Consider the following 17,607-nt stretch of genomic DNA (forward strand, 5'->3'; position numbering starts at 1 on the left):
CCTTCCCCGGTAAGTGTATGGCCAGTAGGTCTATCCTGAGGGGGATGGCCCATTTCCATATCTCCTGCGCCAGTGTCGAAAGCGTGGTTGACTGTGTTCCACCCTGCTTGTTGATGTAGAACATCGCTGTGGTGTTGTCTGTCTGCAGCAACACCTTGTGCTTGTAAAGTCTTGTTTGGAAGGCTTTCAGTGCAAGGAAGATTGTTTTCAATTCTAGGTAATTGATGTGCTTTGTCGCATCTGTTGGTGTCCACAGACCCCTCACTTTGAGTTCCTCCATGTGAGCGCCCCATCCCTTCAGGGATGCGTCTGTGGTGATGGTCACGGTTGGTGTTGGGGGTGTTAGAGGCTTTCCCTTTGTTATGTTCTCCATGGTCCACCATGCCATTTCCTTCTACACTGCGTGCGTCACAACCACTAGATCCTCCCAACTGCCTGAAGCTTGTGACCATTGTCCCTGGAGCCATTCTTGGATGGGTCTCATGTGAAGTCGTACATTTGGTACCAGGTGGATGCATGATGCCATCATCCCCAAGATCTTGCTCGCAGTCCTCACTGTCCGAGCTTGTCCCTTCCGGTAGAGGCGAGCTTCCCTCACCAGGGCCCTTGCTCTCCTGTCGCTGGGGAACACCCTGCCCTGTAAGGTAGTGATCTGTGCCCCCAGGAAGATCTTTACTTGCTCCGGCTCCATTGACGATTTTTTCCAATGGATGGAGAACCCCAGGTTTATTAGCGTATTCGTCACTGTATGTGCGTCTTTCCTGCATTTCTGGTACGAGTTTGCTTTCACTAACCAGTCGTCCAGGTAAGGGTATACGTGTATTCCCTGCCTTCGTAGGTGCGCTGCGACTGCCGCGAGGCACTTTGTGAAGACCCTCGGTGCTGATTTCAGGCCGAAGGCTAGTGTTGTGAACTGGTAGTGGCTTTCTCCGACCGTGAACCTGAGCATATGCTTGTGCTTTACGTTCATTGGTATGTGCAGGTAGGCATCCTTGAGGTCTATCGTGACCATGAAGTCTCCAATCTGCAATTGCGGTAGCACCTCCTGCAGGGAGGTCATTTTGAATTTTTGTGTTCTTATGAATGTGTTCAGGAACCTGAGGTCCAGAATGGGTCTCATTGTCTCGTCGACCTTTGGCACGAGGAAATACGTTGAGTATATTCCCTTGTTTCTTTCCTTGAAGGGAACCCGTTCTATGGCCTTCTTTTGTAGGAGCTCTTTTGCTTCTTCCTGAAGCCGCTGTAGCTGTTCGTTTGCTAGTGGCTTTCTCTTTGGTCTCCTGCTTGCTGGCCTCCCTTCCAATTCTATGCAGTACCCGAATTGGATGATGTTTCGGATCCATTTGTCGGATGTGATCTCTCTCCATTCCTGGAGGTAGAATCTTAATCTTCCACCCACTGGTGTTATGTGGTGGTAGTTGTCCAGTTTGTCCTGACCCCTTTGTACGTGTTGCCCCCTGGGATCTTTTCTATGGGCGGGCACACGGATGTCTTTGAAGTCATTTAGAGGCAGGCTGCTGGCCCCCTCTTTTATGCTGTCCTCGTCCATTTCCTCTCCCTCGAAAGGACTGGCCTCTTGACTGGTACTGCCAGGACTGCTTCTGCTGACTCGGTTGCGCCTGCGAGTCCGCCTGGTGCGTCTGCTGGAAAGCCTGGTGTGAAGTACCTGGCTGGTTTCCACCTCTTCCGCCGGGCCTCCGTGACTGGGTGCCCCTCTTGTTGCCTCTGAACTGCAATGCTCCCATGGATCGTGCAGTTTCATTGTCTTTCTTTAGTTGACTGAGTTTGTCGTCAACTGTTGTCCCGAACAGCGTCTCGCCGTTGAACGGAGTGTTCAAGATGCTGTGCTGCACCTCTGGTTTGAAGCCCGAGATACTGAGCCATGCGTGTCTTCTTTCAGTGACACCCATCATCATGAGCCTGCTGGAGGTGTCTGCTCCATCTAGGGCCGTCTTGAGGCAACAATTTGCCGCATTCTTCCCGTCTTCCACCAGTTTCTCGGCCTTCTGCCTGGCCTCCTGGGGCAGGTCTTTCACCAGCTTTCCTAGCTCCTCCATGATCTGGTACATGTGCCTGTTTATGAGGGCATTGGAATTAGTCATGCGCCATTGGGTCGCGGCATTCCGTTCGATCCTTCTGCCCACTAAGTCCATCCTCTTGCTCTCCTTATCAGGAGGTGGGCCAGAAGTAGTGGCCACGTTAGCCCTCTTCCTTGCTGTGGCCGTGATGATGGAGTCAGCTGAGACCACGCCTCGAATGTAGGCTGGGTCCTTTGATGAATGCTTGTACTTCTTTTCCGTTCTGGGAGTGACTGCCTTGCATGTTGCGGGCTCCCTGAATGCTTCCATCCCCTGCGCCAAGACGCTATCGAGCATAGGCAGATACTGGCTCCTTGTTTGTGTGGGGAGTAATGTCTCGAGCAGAAAGTCCGCTTTCTGCTTCTCCTCGTCGGGCTTGAGTTTGAAAGCTGCTGCCGCAGACCTTATCACCGAGTTGTAGGCCCCGATGTCGTCCGGCGGCAATGGCCTCGAGGGATATGTGTCGACCGCCTCTTCCGGGCTCTCGGTGTCGACATCCAGGTAATCCTCCTCCTGCGGGTCAGAGGTGGCCGACTCGGCGTCCATCCTGCTGTCCTCTTCCTCCCCGTAGCTGTAAGTCTCGTTGGGGTTCTCGTCTTCTTCCTGGTCGTCGATCATTTCGGCGCCAGGCTCATGTTCCTCGACGTGTTCGTCTTCCTCCTCGACCAGTTCTAGCACAGGTGGCTTGGTCTTGTGGGGAATCGTGAAGGCTCTCATCTTGGCGTCGAAATCTTTCTTCCGCTGCAAGATGTTTTCCATTTCGGCTTCCAGTCGCCGTCTTTTCTTCTCCATCTCGGCAGCGTTGTCCGCGCCGGGTTGTTCGGCCCCTCTCTTCTGCGCCTGGCTCGGCGGCGAGATTTTCGGTGCCGAGGACTTGGACGTCGAACTGGGTTTCGGGTCCCTGGACGGCGTCGTGGTTTTGGGTCTTTCTCCCTCGACGTCGATCGGTCCTTTTCGGGGACGATCTTCGACGACTTCTGTTGTTCAACAGCTCTCGGCGCCAGGGACTCCTTCTCAGAGGATCCGCTGGGCCTGTGGGTAGTCGCGGACGCCAGGTGACTCTGCGTCGGCGCTTTCGGGGTCTTGCCCTCGTTTTTTCGAGACTCAGAGTCTCTCGTGTTCTTGGGGAACGACGAGTCTCCTACCTTATCAGATGTCTTCGTGTAATCGGTCTCTACGACCGTGTAGCTGTCGTCTTCGGCGGCAGCGTTGTCCCCTTCCTCCGAGGACATCCCCAGCTCGTACAGCGATGGCGTCGGGGCTTTTCAATGGAGGGTGGCGTGTGCTACCCTCTGGCTCTTCCTCACACGAAGGGTCTTCGGGGCGAAGGCGGAGCAGGCGTTGCAGTCCTCGCTTCTGTGGTCTACCGGTAGGCAAAGGTTGCAAACCGGGTGTTGGTCTTTCTGCGCGTACTTGTGGTGGCAGTTACGGCAGAACTTGAACGGCGTGTTGTCCATCATCGAGTGTTCAGGCCTCCTGGCCGCGTGGACGTCGACTATCATCGAAGTCCTTGATGATTTCTCCTCCTTTTCGCTGGTCAGTGATCGGCGAAGTCTTCTGTAGTCTTCTGGTGGATTTCTTCTCCAATTTCAGTCTTTTCCTTGTACTTTCTCCAAAAACGTCTGGAGCCCAACGGGAACGATCCAGACCCGACCGCGGAAAAAAGAATCTGAAGATGGCGCCCAAGGGTGGGAGCTTCCGCAGGAAGCATGCCGACGTCACCGGAAATACACCCAAGGAGGGGTGACGCCGACGCCCACCTGGGCGACGAAAAAAACAAAAAAAAACAAAGAAAAGACTACGAATCCGGACCCAACCACAAGACCGCGGAATATGCACAGCATAGTGAATCCAGAAAGATTCACGCTGCAAAACTAGATTTTACTAGTGTCAGTGTCGCTACTCTTCAAGGTCTGGCATGCTCTTCTTTAACTGCGATGTACCCTTTCCCAAGGCCCTTGTCCAAGCCTCCTTGTGCCGAACACTTCACAACCAAATTTCAGTAGGGTACAGTTTTCTTGTCTTCCACTACACAACCCACAGTCTACCAGACGGAGCATTTATTTTCCCAGGATTGCTTGCCTGAGGTTCGATGTCCTTAAACCTTCCAGTCCAAGACAATTTTTTGCAATTGTATTTTTGTAACCAGTACAGAATTCAGATAATTACAAGTAACCCAAGAACGATAAGAAAAAGATGCAACTTTAGACTCCAAAGAAAAACAGTTTTTATGAAATGCTAAACACACATACATAGGAATTATGAGAAAGGTTAGACTGCAAAGAGTAGGGGTTATGGGTAACGGTGTTTCAGCTCACCCACTGAAGTCCAGCATGCATGTTGTAAACACAAATTCAGAAAAATAAAATATAAAAATTAAGGCAGAATACATCCTGACCATGAAGAGCCTTGCTCCTTGTAAGTGAAGTACAGTGGGACAGTACAACCAGATCTGTTTAAGCACCTTTTCAGGACACCAGAGGTGGTGTCCTCTTTGAGCTTGAAAACTCTGCGCTAGTGAACTCTCAAGAAGGCAAAAACCTCACACTTTGGCCTCATTATCTTTGGTGGACTGAAGGTCACCCTCCATTTTCACATGTCTGCTACCCTCATATGGCTTCAAATATCATATTTAAGCCGACTTTAATGTGAAGTCAGCTGCCTAGAGCATCTTCCTACCAAAAGACCAAATTGTGACTGACAGACACACACACACTTTATGGAGAACTGGGAAGCTTGTTCTGGTAGGACAGCGCTCTGCTCGGAGGTCTGTGTTTAAGGTTTCCATAAATGCAGTATGGCGATACCCAAGTAGTGCCGGTTATTGTTCGTCACATGCACCCTGCTAAACAATGACCATCTGCTCTAAAAAGGGCTTCTTTCGTTACAGTTCCTTTGCTAGTGAGGGGAGCAATGGTAACCCGCAAGGTGGTTCAATGATATGCTGCAAGAAAAGAGTGGATCTTCTAGCACAATTAAGGTTTAATGGACAATGGTGGGAAAGTGATTTGGGAGGAACTAAAGTGGATGAATTGGATGAAGTTGCCGTACAGCCCAGTCTTAAATGTTTTCAACTGAAGCACCTCCACAAAATTTATTATAAGAGCATGAAGTTGCACGAAATGGGCTTAGTACAACTGCAAATGTACGAGCATGCAGAAGTTCTGGAGACCGGCCTAGAACGACTGGGCTGCAATACTGGGAAAAAGATAGATTTGATTCCCTTGTCTGGGATGTTAGGCACTTTGATCTTACAAGGAATCTGTTCACCTTATTCATTTTGGAAGTACTGGCAGCTAGGAGGGCTGTAGCCAGGGAATAGGGCAGTATACTGGTAACTAGGCTGGGATTATGGCCAGTTGGACAGGCTTGTGAATGGCTTCTAAAAATGTGATTTACGCGTCAACAAATGTTGGCTAAGTCCGAAAGGAGATGATGGCCATTGTCAATTTGTTGTGGACTGGAGTGAACTGAAGAAGGTTGGTGAAATATATGGAGTGGAGTACCTGCTCCATTACGTGTTCCACCCTTTGCCTTCTAAACAATTAGCATGGTGGCCAATATTCATGCTGACCTTCCTCCTCTTGAGAATCTAATTTAAATGCTGCTCCACAAATACTGTGATGACACTATTGGTTATTTTATTTGTTATTCAAGTTTGTGTTTTCTTTTAAGGGGTGTTAAAAGTCAATACAATTAACTTTATAAAAATATTTAACCGTGAAATCATAAAATGGATACATACTTACGGAAATTAACAAACACCCACACCAGAAAATCCAACTGCAACAAATCCATTTCTTTGAAAGACCACATACCATGAGGCATCTTGTATTTAGCAGCTCCCTAACAAGAGTAAGTTAAAGGCGAATTTGCTGTATAATTGCCTAGGCATGCAAGACTTGTACCAGCCTTAATGGATAGACTATCCTTGGCTACATGGTCATCTGGGACACCCACTAAACATCATAAACTCCTCTGAAAAGCACACAAGCCATGGATTCGCTTTGCACTGATGATGAATTGGAGTCAATTGCTCAACTGTTTATGCGGAAAAGGGCATGCAATAGTTTCTATATCCTCTCCAACACTAATACACCTTTCAGCACCCCCCAAGTTGTCATGCTGTTAAGAGAGAAGCTCCAATAAGGGAGATTCTCATGTGAAGCAGGCTTCAGGGCGTCACCATGTATAGAAACATGCTTCAAAGCTGCAACACAGCTAAATGCAAATCAAATGTTGCCAGTGGGATGCTGTCCCTCTCACGTTTTGTATACAAGTTGGTTTTGTGCACCTGGTGTGCCAGGTCTGTAACTATAGTTTATTCCATGGCCCGGTTACTATAACTCTGGATTCGTGTCTACTGCCAAGCTGTTCCTGTTCTATTCCTTTGAGTGCTAGTCTTGTTTCTAGGACTCCAATTATAACAGCTACTGGAATGTATGTCCTCATTCTCTAGTTCTGTGCAAGTTAGTTACAGTATTCTACACATTAAAAAGACACCTATTTACTTATTCAACTTTGTTTGCCCCCTGAGAGGACGACAGATGGTTCAGCTAGTGACTTCAAAAAGAATACAGAAGCGCACACAGCCCAGCAGGACCAAGGCTTATTTGTATATGCTTGCTCCCAGTCTGCATGGCATAGAGAGCCCAAAACTAAATACTGACTGGAACATGACCCAGATAAATTATCAGTGGCAGTTGTTAATTCACGTATTCCCCCAAAATGATATATAGCTATGATACATAGGTCTACGGAGTGTCCCAAGAGTTAAGAGTTAGCAACTTGTTAATCCTGAAGCAATTGCTACTTGTCTCCGCAATCCATGGCTGTTGCTTTGGGCATTTCTCGTGTCCCCTTCTGTGGTCTCTGTATCAACTTCTATCCCTTGATTCCTCCCTTTTTGTTTTTGAGGCTCTGAGACAACACTATTCAGGATGACTTGGACCTCTACAGACTACTGGCTAACACACACACACAGCAGCCCAATTCCTATCCCGACAAGCTGCTCAAAAGCACACTGAAGTGCTTCTAGTATGGCAAAAGTTACACAAAAAGAATAAATATCCACATACCTGGGCAAGACCTTCCACGGCCAAAGGTCTGGACATTTACAGCAAGCCAACTTTAATCTTTCTCGAATTATACGGGAGGAAAAGCAGAATGCTTCAACTAACCCATACGGTTACAAGCCTCTGGTGGTGTGAACAATATACAAGAAAATTAGGTGTAGCTGTAATCCGCATAGATCATAAACAACTATAGGCTTACCCTCCTTTGGGGCGTAGTCCTTAGCTGCTTATCGGATTACAGCCACACATCATATGCACTCCTAAACATTATTTATTTAACATGGGAGGAGCATTTTTTCAATACATATTTAATACACAGCTTGATTACACAGGGTGGACCTCTGTAAGAGCAACCGTGAACAGCTGAATCGTACACCAGACTGTGCATTTCCCCTCAAAGCCTCCAGCCCAATCTTCTTTTGTACTCCTCTTTTTATTTATGCCTCATGCCCAGGCTCCCCTTCCTTTCCCCGCTTCTCTGAGCTCTTTGCTATCCCCTCTTCCACATTCATTTTCAATTCTCTCCTCCATGAGCTTTCTTTCAATGCCTTTCTCCCCAGGCTATTCTTCAAGACCTTCCTCCATCACCTTATTTCCTCAGTTTCCTTTCCTATTTCTCATTCATATACACCAATCCTTGTAGGTCCCCTTAGGCCCTCAGGTCGTACAAATGGAGACAGCAACACCAATAAGAATGTCATTTTCTTTCACCACCCATCAACCATCCTTCAGCTATCTGCACGTTTCTCTAAGAAAAGTCATCAAGAAGCTAAGGAGGGTGTCAACTACTACACAATAACTTGAGGCGTTCCCGAGTCTTCAGGAGTGCCTCATAAAATTGTATATCAAAATCCCACCTTCGGCACAATACTCTTCCCATGTTAAATAAGTGGGATACTGAATGTCAGGGAGTTACATACACAAGTGCCAGCGTATCCATAAATTCAGCAAGTCAGAATTCATGGAAAACAAACATGCATCTCCTTGAACTCAGGTATTCCAAACAGGAGGTTTTATTCCTCGAACTAAAATTAGTTCATTGTCTGTTCATCGAATTGGTGCATGCTCTGGTTAGTTCCATTATATGACCAATTATGAACCAATGCCCGGGATGGTTAGAAAGGATGTCTGCATACCTCCCACTGTTAGAACTCTCAGCCGTTCCATGAATGCTGCAAGGTCTGGGAAAGGGAATTGCAGGCACACGCCAGGAAAAAGACAGAAAGACCTGGTCAGTTAGTAAGGACTACTGTGGATGCGGAAAAAAAGTTAATGGGGGAAAAACAGAGCCTGCTTCATTGGCCTCATTGCGCCAAGTGACACTTTGCATTTCAATTTTCAGCTCTTTGTCAGTTAAACTACCCCACGTTCTAGTGGTTAAGGAGACATTTCTCCCATGCACATTCATAAGGTCAACTAGAACAAGAAGTCAACAAACATGGACAGAAAAACGTTACTTGGCACAAGAGAATGCTTCGAAGAAGCCTAATGCCCTTTCGTAGCTCAGGTTTACACTGGCCTCGTTATTATGGCCTTCAGGAGGGCCTCCAAAGTATTGGCATTTTACTACATCTTTCAGTAAAAGGTACTGAAACCTCGACCATTTGAGGGGGTAGGGTGCAAATCTAGTCTTAGCTGATCACATTTATGTGTCCTTGTAAGAAGCTGGCTCTGTATATACTATACCAAAGTGAGGTATAGTGGGCACACAGTCCAGTGGAACCCCAAAGGTAGGCAGAGGTAAAAATAGATATTACCTTACTCTCTATTTGTGGTAGTGTGGACGAGCAGTGCGGCTCCATCAGAGGGTAGTGTTAATTTTCCTTGTACCCACTCAATCAGCGATTTATGTCACACACTCAGACTGAACTCAGACCAATTTTGTTTGTATAAAAAATATTAACTTATTTTATTTCTAGAACCAAGCCTGTCACAGGTAAGTGAAATACATGCGTTGCAAAATCTTATGCAATTTTTTACAATTGAATGCAAGTTCAAATACAGTTGTTTGAAGCACAATTAGGTTATAATGTAGAAATTACTTTTCAGATTACTTTTTAAGTTACTTTTTCTACTCAGTGTGATATGCCTAGATGCAACACTGGGCCATTTCCTAGAGAAAAGGTCATTAGAATCAATTTTGCACAGATGTAGTTATTCAGGTTTTCATACAATTCAACTCCACACTTAGAACATTTTTCAAGGGAAAACAGTCTATGTATTCCTACAGAGAGAAATGAAGTTATCGGTGAACAGGTAAATACTCAGTCTTTGGGGTCGAGTTTCTGGGGTTAGAACAAGGGTTCCCCCAGGGTCAAGGATGCACTCTCAAAGCACCCTCAGCTGCACTAGGGCTGCCGGGTGCAGAGTGCTGAGGCCCAATGTTATCCAATGGGGGCCGGGGGGCCTCCAGTTGGAGGCTGCTCACGAGCAGGCCACAAGGTTTTGGGAGCGAAGCTCCTGGTGTTAGGCTCAGGGCAAAGGGTGATCTGAGATATCACCCAAAGTACACCTGCAGTGTGTAGGGAAGTGGGTTTCTGTTACAGTAACCCACCCCCCACACTTTTTGCCTGATACCCTTTTCCTTGGTGTGCCCTGGGTCCCTGCCAATCAGATTCCCAGGCCTGTGTTCCTTCCCTAAAAACTGTACTAAAGCCTAAACCCAATTGGCATCTCTGGCCACATGTCAGCCCCTGGTAAATGGTACCCTAGGTACCCAGGGCATTGTGACCAGAGAAGACCCCTAAGGGCTGCAGCACTTATTGTGCCACCCTTAGGGACCCTTTACCCTGACACCCACACACTGCCTTTGCAGGCTGAGTGTCCTGGTGCAGAACTAAACAAAGAGTCGACATGGCACACATCCCTGTGTGCCATGCCCACAAACCCACTGCCCTGGCATGCATGAGCCACCCCTCTAGCTGGGTGCTCTGTGCCAGTGGTGTGGGCACAGGTGCATGAGCCCTGTGCCCCTACAGTACCCAGAGCCATTCCTGGACACTAAGGGCAGTGATGCTATTAAGAGTATATGGTGCTGGGAGCTTGTCATTACGAACTCCACAGCACCATAATGGCTACACTGAAGACTGACAAGTTTGATATCAAACTCCTCAGCACATTAAACCCACACTGATGCCAGTGTAGGATTTAATGTAAAATGCACTACAGCGGGCATCTTAGAGATGCCCCTTGAAACCGAACCTACAATCCACGTCTTGTCTGAGAGGCTGCCTAGGCTGCCACACAGCAGACATGTTGCTGGACCACTGGGTGGAGAGCACCCCGCTCTCCTGGGCCTGCAACAATGCACATCCTAGGCAAGGTGTAAGGTCTCCTCCCCCAGGATGGGTAGGGGAAGCTTCAAAGGCATTCGGCCTTTGTGAGCTTCTCCAGGCCACTTGCTGTACTCCGCAACTGGCCCCTACCAGTTCTGACCCCCACTCTGGCGGGAAAACTGGTGGGAAACCCTCAGTGAGGAAAGGGGGTGTGCCAGCCTGTGCCAACTCCACCCCTCAGGTAGAAGAGGCGAGGTGAAACAACCCCTGGCTCCGGCCATCTTGAAGATGGAGAGCCATGACCAATCAGAGATAGGCTCCTGCCCCCCTCCCACAGGAGAGGAGCAGGCTAGGGGGTGTACTCACTCCAGGTCAGGGACCCATTGGTCCCTACCTGTAATGCCCCTAAACTTAGTATTTAGGGGCACCCTGAACCTTCCTTCCCCAGATCCAGATTCCGAAACAAGAAACAAGAAGACCTGCCGTGCAGCTGCTAAAAAGAGGAAGACACCAACTGATTTGGTCATAGCCCTACCGGCCTGACGACCCTCGAACCTGCTCCTGCTAAACCCTGGCGACTCTAGTGGTCAGCAACCTCAAAACCCCCGGAGGACCTGACTGCCTTGTGACTCGGACTACCTGGGTCTCCCACGAGCAGTGGTACTGCTCGCAGCAAGTAACAAGCCCTGGCATCAGCCTGGAACTGGGAACCGTGCACACACTGCACCCGCCAAGCCTGACCTGTGCCGGAGTGAGTCAAGAGCACGAGGACGTCCCCCCGGCGACTGAGACCCGAAGTCCAGTGCTTAAAGACCCCCCTTGACGAACCAGACGACGCCTGCAGCCTCAGAACCAGGGACCCCCCTACCGCGACCAGCTGAGGGTAAGATTTCCTGACGCCAAAAAGAAACCCCTGCACCCGGCGCCCCACAACCTCCTGTGCCCAACTCCTGGGTGTCCACCCCTCCTCCAGCTTCCCAACTTACCTCTCGAAGTGGTGGTCGCACCTGAAAAATCTCTGTCCCCGAGCCTGCAGCCTTTGTTCATTTTCCAAGATCTCCTTTGAATAACATTGAGCGCCCGACGGCTCAAAAGCACCCTGCACCCAGCCGCCCGAGTGCCCCTGGGAGTGCAACCTCTACCCTATCTCACTTCCCCACTTGCCCCGAGTAAGTGACCAGAAGCCCAGCTCCCACAGCCGCATGGCCTGCTAGCCAGCAGTCACCAACCAAGGGCCCCCTGCCTTCTATAGGATAACATTGGGCCTAACTACCTCTGCACCTGCCGCTGAGGGTGTAACTACTGTACTTACCTGACCATGGGAGACCCCCAAGTCTATGCCCAGAACCTTAACTTTGCCAGTTGAGTACTTACCCAAAAGCCGATAACTACCTTTTCTTCCTTAGGGTAACATGGGACTGGTTTCACTTGAAAATTGCTGTCAGGAGAGACCCCAGTGCTGGATCTTGGTACCCAGCACTGACCCTGAAAAGTAATTACAACCGTACTTCCAGCTAACTCAATTATCTTCCATAGGAAATCATTGACTGTTTTTCTGTGAAATTTCTTCTAAGTGTGGATATTTTCAAATTACAAATATTCCTTAAAAATCGTAGAAACTACAAAAACGTAATTACTTACCCTGTTTAAGATAGATGTCCCAGTGCTGGACGTAGGAGCCCAGCACTGGATTACAAAAGTAACGCAAACATACTTTACCTGCAATCTAAATGTCCTTCCATAGGATAACATGGCCTGGTTTTTGTAGAAAAAGTTTCTAAGTGTCGATTTTGCAAACTTACAAATATTCGTTAAAAATCGCCTGTATAACAAAAACACAATCCTTCAACTGTTTACAGGTGGTGTACCAGTGCTGGATCTAGGATCCATCCCAGAGTTAGAAAGAGTAACTATAACCCCACTTACCTGCTAAGTGAATTTGTCCCATAGGAAATCATGGACTGTTTTTCTGTGAAATTTCTTCTGTCAACTTTTAAAATACCAACATATTACTTAAAAATCACTACAGTGACTTAACCGATTTTTCTCAACTGTTTACAGTACCTGTCTCAGGACTGATTGTAGGATCCAGTCCTGCAGTTAGAAAAGTAATCCTGGAAGGAATCTATGACCTTTTAGAAATTCCCATTGAGCTCAATGTGTTATTGGGGTTGAAATTGTGTTGCCTATTGCAACAAACTGTAACTATTGCATTCCAAAAGTCTATTGCCTATTTGCAAAGTATTTAACTAAAGTAACTCATTCTGAGAGGAAAATGCTACTTACCAGTATGCATCTGTTCTTGGCATGTAGAGCTGCAGATTTCTACACTTTGCATTAGATCGCCACCTGGTGTTGGGCTCGAATGATTGCATGTTGTCGTCTTGGAAGAAGTCTTTGTAGTCACGAGATATGGGACTCCTCCCTTGGACGATAGTGCGCATGGGCATCGGCTCCATCCTTGGATTGTTTTTCGCCATGATGGGAAATGATGAGTTAGTAGAGAGAAAGAAGGGATGTCCATGCGTGTATATCTATTTAAGATAAAACTGGAACAGATACAGGTCCCGGGGAGGCGGGAGGGCGTGTAGAAATCTGCAGCGCTACATGCCCAGAATAGATGCATACTGGTAAGTAGCATTTTCCTTTCGAAGCTTATGAGCTGCAGATTCTACACTTTGCATCGATTGTGCAGCCGTGTCTGCCCTAGCAGGGGTCACCTGTATCCGTTGCAGTAGTTTGAAAGTTTTGAGGACAGCTTGGGTTACTGCAGCTCGCTGCTTGGCTCGCACATCAACACAATAGTGTTTAGCGAAGGTGCGTGTTGTAGACCATGTTGCTGCCTTGCAGATGTCTTCTAGGGGAATGTTCCCTAAGAAAGCCATGGAGGCTCCTAGTTTGCCTGTGGAGTGCGCTCTAGGAGGAACTGTTAATGTGCGCTTTTCCTTGTGATAGCATATTTGTATACATTTAACAATCCACCTTGCAATTCCTGATTTAGAAATGGGGTTGCCTTTATGTGGTGGAGAGAAAGCTACAAATAGTCGCTTTGTTTTGCTAAAGGGATTTGGTCCTATCGCTGTAATCGAGAAGAGCTCTTTTGACATCTAGTGTGTGTGTAGAGCTCTCTCTGCTACAGAGTCTGGATTTTGAAAATATACTGGTAACTCTACAGATTGGTTTAGATGACAAGAAGTAATTACTTTAGGATGGAATTTAGGATTAGTCCTTAGAACCACTTCGTTACGATGTAATTGTAAGAATGGTTCTTGTATAGTGAAAGCTTGAATCTCACTAACTCTTCTAAGAGAGGTAATAGCAATGAGGAAAGCTGTTTTCCATGTGAGAAATTGCAGTCCACATTTGTGTAAAGGTTCAAAAGGGGGTCCCATGAGCCTGGTAATAACAATGTTTAGGTTCCACACTGGAGAGGGTGGTAGCCTAGGAGAAATAAGTATTTTTAATATTTTGGATGGAAGCATCTAAAGGATCAATTTGATTATTAGTGCAGAAAATTGCAAATCTTTTCCATTTAGCAGCATAGCAAGCTCTAGTAGTAGGTCTTCTGGCTTCTTTAATGATATTCATACAGTCTGGTGGCAGATTAAGGTAACCAAACTAAGACTTCAGGAGCCAGATCGCCAGATTCAGTTGACTTGGATCTGGATGCCTGATGTCTCCATGGTTCTGCGTTAGCATGGATGGTGTCAGAGACAGTTTTTGGTGTGGAACTAGAGAAAGTTCTAGCAGTGTGGTGAACCACGGTTGGTGTGCCCATGTAGGAGCTATCAGGATCAGTTTGAGAGACTGTTGTCTGAGCTTGCGTACCACTAGTAGTGGTATCGTGGCATTGGCGGAAAAGCGTACGCAAATCTGCATGACCAGTTCATCCATATCGCATTGCCCTTGGACAACGGGTGTGGAAACCTGGCGACAAAGGTTGGACATTTTGCGTTTTCGTGTGTGGCAAACAGGTCTATGTCTGGATGACCCCACTTGTGAAAGAATGGTTGAAGAACTTGCAGATGTAGTTCCCATTGGTGAATCTATTGTGTCTGTCGTCTTAACAGAACGGCTATCTGACTGTGAACTCCTGGAAGGTGTTCTGCAAGCAGATATATCTTTTGTGGAATGGCCCATCTCCAAATGTTTTGTGCAAGCTGGAACAGCAGCAGGGAATGTGTGTCTCCTTGTTTTTATATGTAGTACATGGCTGTCATGTTGTCCGTCCAGATTAAGACAGCTTTGTTCCGTATGTGCACTTGGAAGGACTTTAGTGCTAGAAAAAATGCCAGCAACTCTAGGTGATTGATGTGAAGCACCTTTTGTTGAGCGGTCCATCTTCACAGAGTTGCGTGGGGGAGCAGATGTGCTCCCCATCCTATCAGGGATGAGTCCGTTGTGAGTACTATCTGTGGAACTGGCTTCAGGAACGGCCACCCTTTGGACAAGTTTTTGGTGTTCCACCACTACAGAGAGCGATGTGTGCGGCTGTCCACCAACACCAGGTCTGTTAGTTGTCCTTGTGCCTGATTCCACTGATGTGCTAGACATTCCTGTAATGAGCGCATTTGCAGTGTTGCATATGGTACAATAAAAATGCAAGATGCCATCATGCCTATTAATTGCATGAACACTCTGGCTGGGAGAGAGTCTTGGTTTTGAAACCTTGTAACTAAGACTTGATTGCTCTATATCCTGGCTGGACTGGGATAAGCTAGAGCTGTATTGGTGTTTATGGTAGCCCCAAGGTATTTATGTACATGAGAGGGCTGGAGATATGACTTGGTGTAGTTGATTGTAAACCCCAAGTTGTGCAGTGTTTGAATTGTTTGAGATATGTGTTGGACACACTGATAGACGATTGGCTCATAAAAGCCAAGTCATTCAAAGTATGGGAAGACGTGGATATGTTGTCTTCTGAGATGTGCTGCTACTACTGCTAGGCACTTTGTAAACACTTGTGGTGCAGTTGGGACCCCGAATGGAAGGACTTTGAACTGATAGTGTTGTCCTTCTAGTACAAATCTGAGATACTTCCTGTGAGAAGGATGTATGGGAATGTGGAAGTAGGCATCCTTGAGGTCTAGTGTGGTTAGGAAATCGCCTTGTTGCAACAATGGGAGCACTTGTTATAAAGTGATAATGTGAAAATGATCTGAGTGTATATTCAGATTGAGTGGCCTTAGGTCTAGAATTGGTCTTTGTGTTCCCTCCTTTTTGGGTATTAGGAAATAGAGTAAACCCCTGTTCCTTGATGTTTTAACGAAACTAGCTCTATTGCATCTTTTTGCAGCAATGAGAGAACCTCTTGTTGGAGCAGCGTTGGCTCTTCTGTGGACATTGGACGCCATCTGGGTGGTTATGTGGAGGGGTAGCTGCAAGCTCTAGGCAGTTACCATACTGGATAATTTGTCTTACCCACTTGTCTGTTGTGATGGAATTCCAGACAGGTAGAAGTTACGCGTTGAAGTACTTGAAAAGTAGATTTCGAACCGGAGCAGAAAAGTTTCATCCGAACCCAGTGGCGGAAAAATACAATCTAAGGATGGAGCCGATGCCCATGCGCACGATCGTCCAAGGGAGGAGTCACCTATCTCATGACTACAAAGACTTCTTCCAAGGCGACAACAACATGCAATCATCCGAGCCCAACAGCAGGTGGCGATCTAATGCAAAGTGTAGAATCTGCAGCTCATATGCCTCGAACAGTATATTTTGATTCCTTGTTGGCTCTAAAATAAAATAACTATATCTTGATATAAAACCATTGGCCTAGAGTTCAGTTCTTGAGTGTGTGAGACCATTTGCTGACTGAGTGTGTACAACAAATGCTTTACACTGTCTTCTGATACTGCCTTACTGCTCGAAAAAAGCTACCACTTTAGAGAATAAGGTTACATCTAACTTTATTCTCTGCCAAACCTCTGGGGTCTGTGGACTCTGTGCACACTGTACCTATTTAGGAACAGTATATACAGAGCCACTTTCTCACACAGCGGCACTGGGGCGATTGGGTGCAGGGTGCTGTTTTGGCGTTGGGTGCCCTGTTGATTTTAATGGGGAGTATCTGGTTTCAACAAAGACTGCAGGCTCGGGGACGAAGATCTTCTGGGGGTGACCACCGGTTGGAGAGGTAAGTTGGGATGCTGGGACACCGCCATTGGGCCACCCAAGGCTTTGGTACTTCGGGTGCAGGGGTGTCTTTAGGCATCAGGGTTTCTTGCCAGCTCCGGTTGCGGTTGACGGAATCCTCCAGAAAGAGGCTGCAGGCTTCGCTGTGAGATTCGAGGCAGGTCAGAAATCACCAGATCTCAGGCCAGGATCGCCGGGGAGACCTCCTCGTGGTGTTGGGCCACTCGAACTCGTGCCATGGGCGTCGGGTGCGGACTCGCGGATTAGCCCGGAGCCAGAGTCTGTGGGTGAGCAAATCCAGAACTCACGGGAGACAGTCTTTTCTGTGGACGGTAGGGCAGGTCCTCTGAGTTCTTGAGGTTGCTGGCTGCAGGACACACCAGGATTTTGCTGCTGCAGGTTCAAGGTGGGGACAGGCCGGTAGGGCTGGGGCCAAGTCAGTGGGCGTCCTCCTCCTCCTCTTAGCTTCAGCACAGCTCTTAGGTCCTTCTTTTCTTCTTGGTCGGTTCCTGTCTGAGGAGGCAAGGTTCAGGGTAGGTAAAGGTTGGGCCCAATGGTTCCCTTCCTTGGGGTGGATACACCCTCTATTATGCCACCCTCCAGTGGGAGGGGGGCATATGCATCACTCTGGTTGGCTGGGTCCCCACATCTGCAAGATGGTGGTAACAGAGTTGTGCTCCACCTTCACCTCCCACACATGAGGGGTGCGGTTGGCAAAGGTAGACACACCTCCCTTCCTCACTTGGTTTTCCCACCGATTCTCCGGCCCAAAGTGGGTGTCAGAACCGGTGGGGGCCAGTTGCTGGAAGCAGCAAAAGGCCTCGGGAAGCTCACAGATGCGGCAAGCCTTTGAATCTTTCCCTTCGTGGACCCTGCCCATCCTGGAGGGGGAGGCGGCTTGGCACCTCGTCCTTGGATGTGCATTGTTTCAGACCCCCAAGAGCAGCAGGCTCTCGACCAAGGGGTCCAGAAACATGTCTGTTGGTGGCAGCTGGAGAGCAGCCACTTAGCCTGGACACTAGTGTTAGGTCGTTTTTCAGGGGG

At 47.8% G+C, this 17,607-nt stretch overlaps 1 protein-coding gene across 4 annotated transcripts in view; it reads right to left on the reverse strand.

The window, feature by feature from the left end:
* Window positions 1-17,607, reverse strand: part of OGDH (oxoglutarate dehydrogenase) — a 514,759-nt gene that overhangs the window by 363,163 nt on the left and 133,989 nt on the right. For 2 of the 4 annotated variants that reach the window (XM_086943424.1, XM_086943427.1), the window contains exon 5: window positions 8,290-8,334. The exons of the other annotated variants lie outside the window; for them this stretch is intronic. In XM_086943424.1, coding sequence (XP_086799550.1) covers window positions 8,290-8,334 — 45 coding nt within the window. The remainder of the gene's footprint in view (window positions 1-8,289; window positions 8,335-17,607) is intronic. 4 annotated transcript variants of the gene reach the window in all.

The sequence above is a fragment of the Lissotriton vulgaris genome, chromosome 11 (assembly GCF_964263255.1).
Source record: "Lissotriton vulgaris chromosome 11, aLisVul1.2, whole genome shotgun sequence".
NCBI classification, from domain to species: domain Eukaryota; kingdom Metazoa; phylum Chordata; class Amphibia; order Caudata; family Salamandridae; genus Lissotriton; species Lissotriton vulgaris.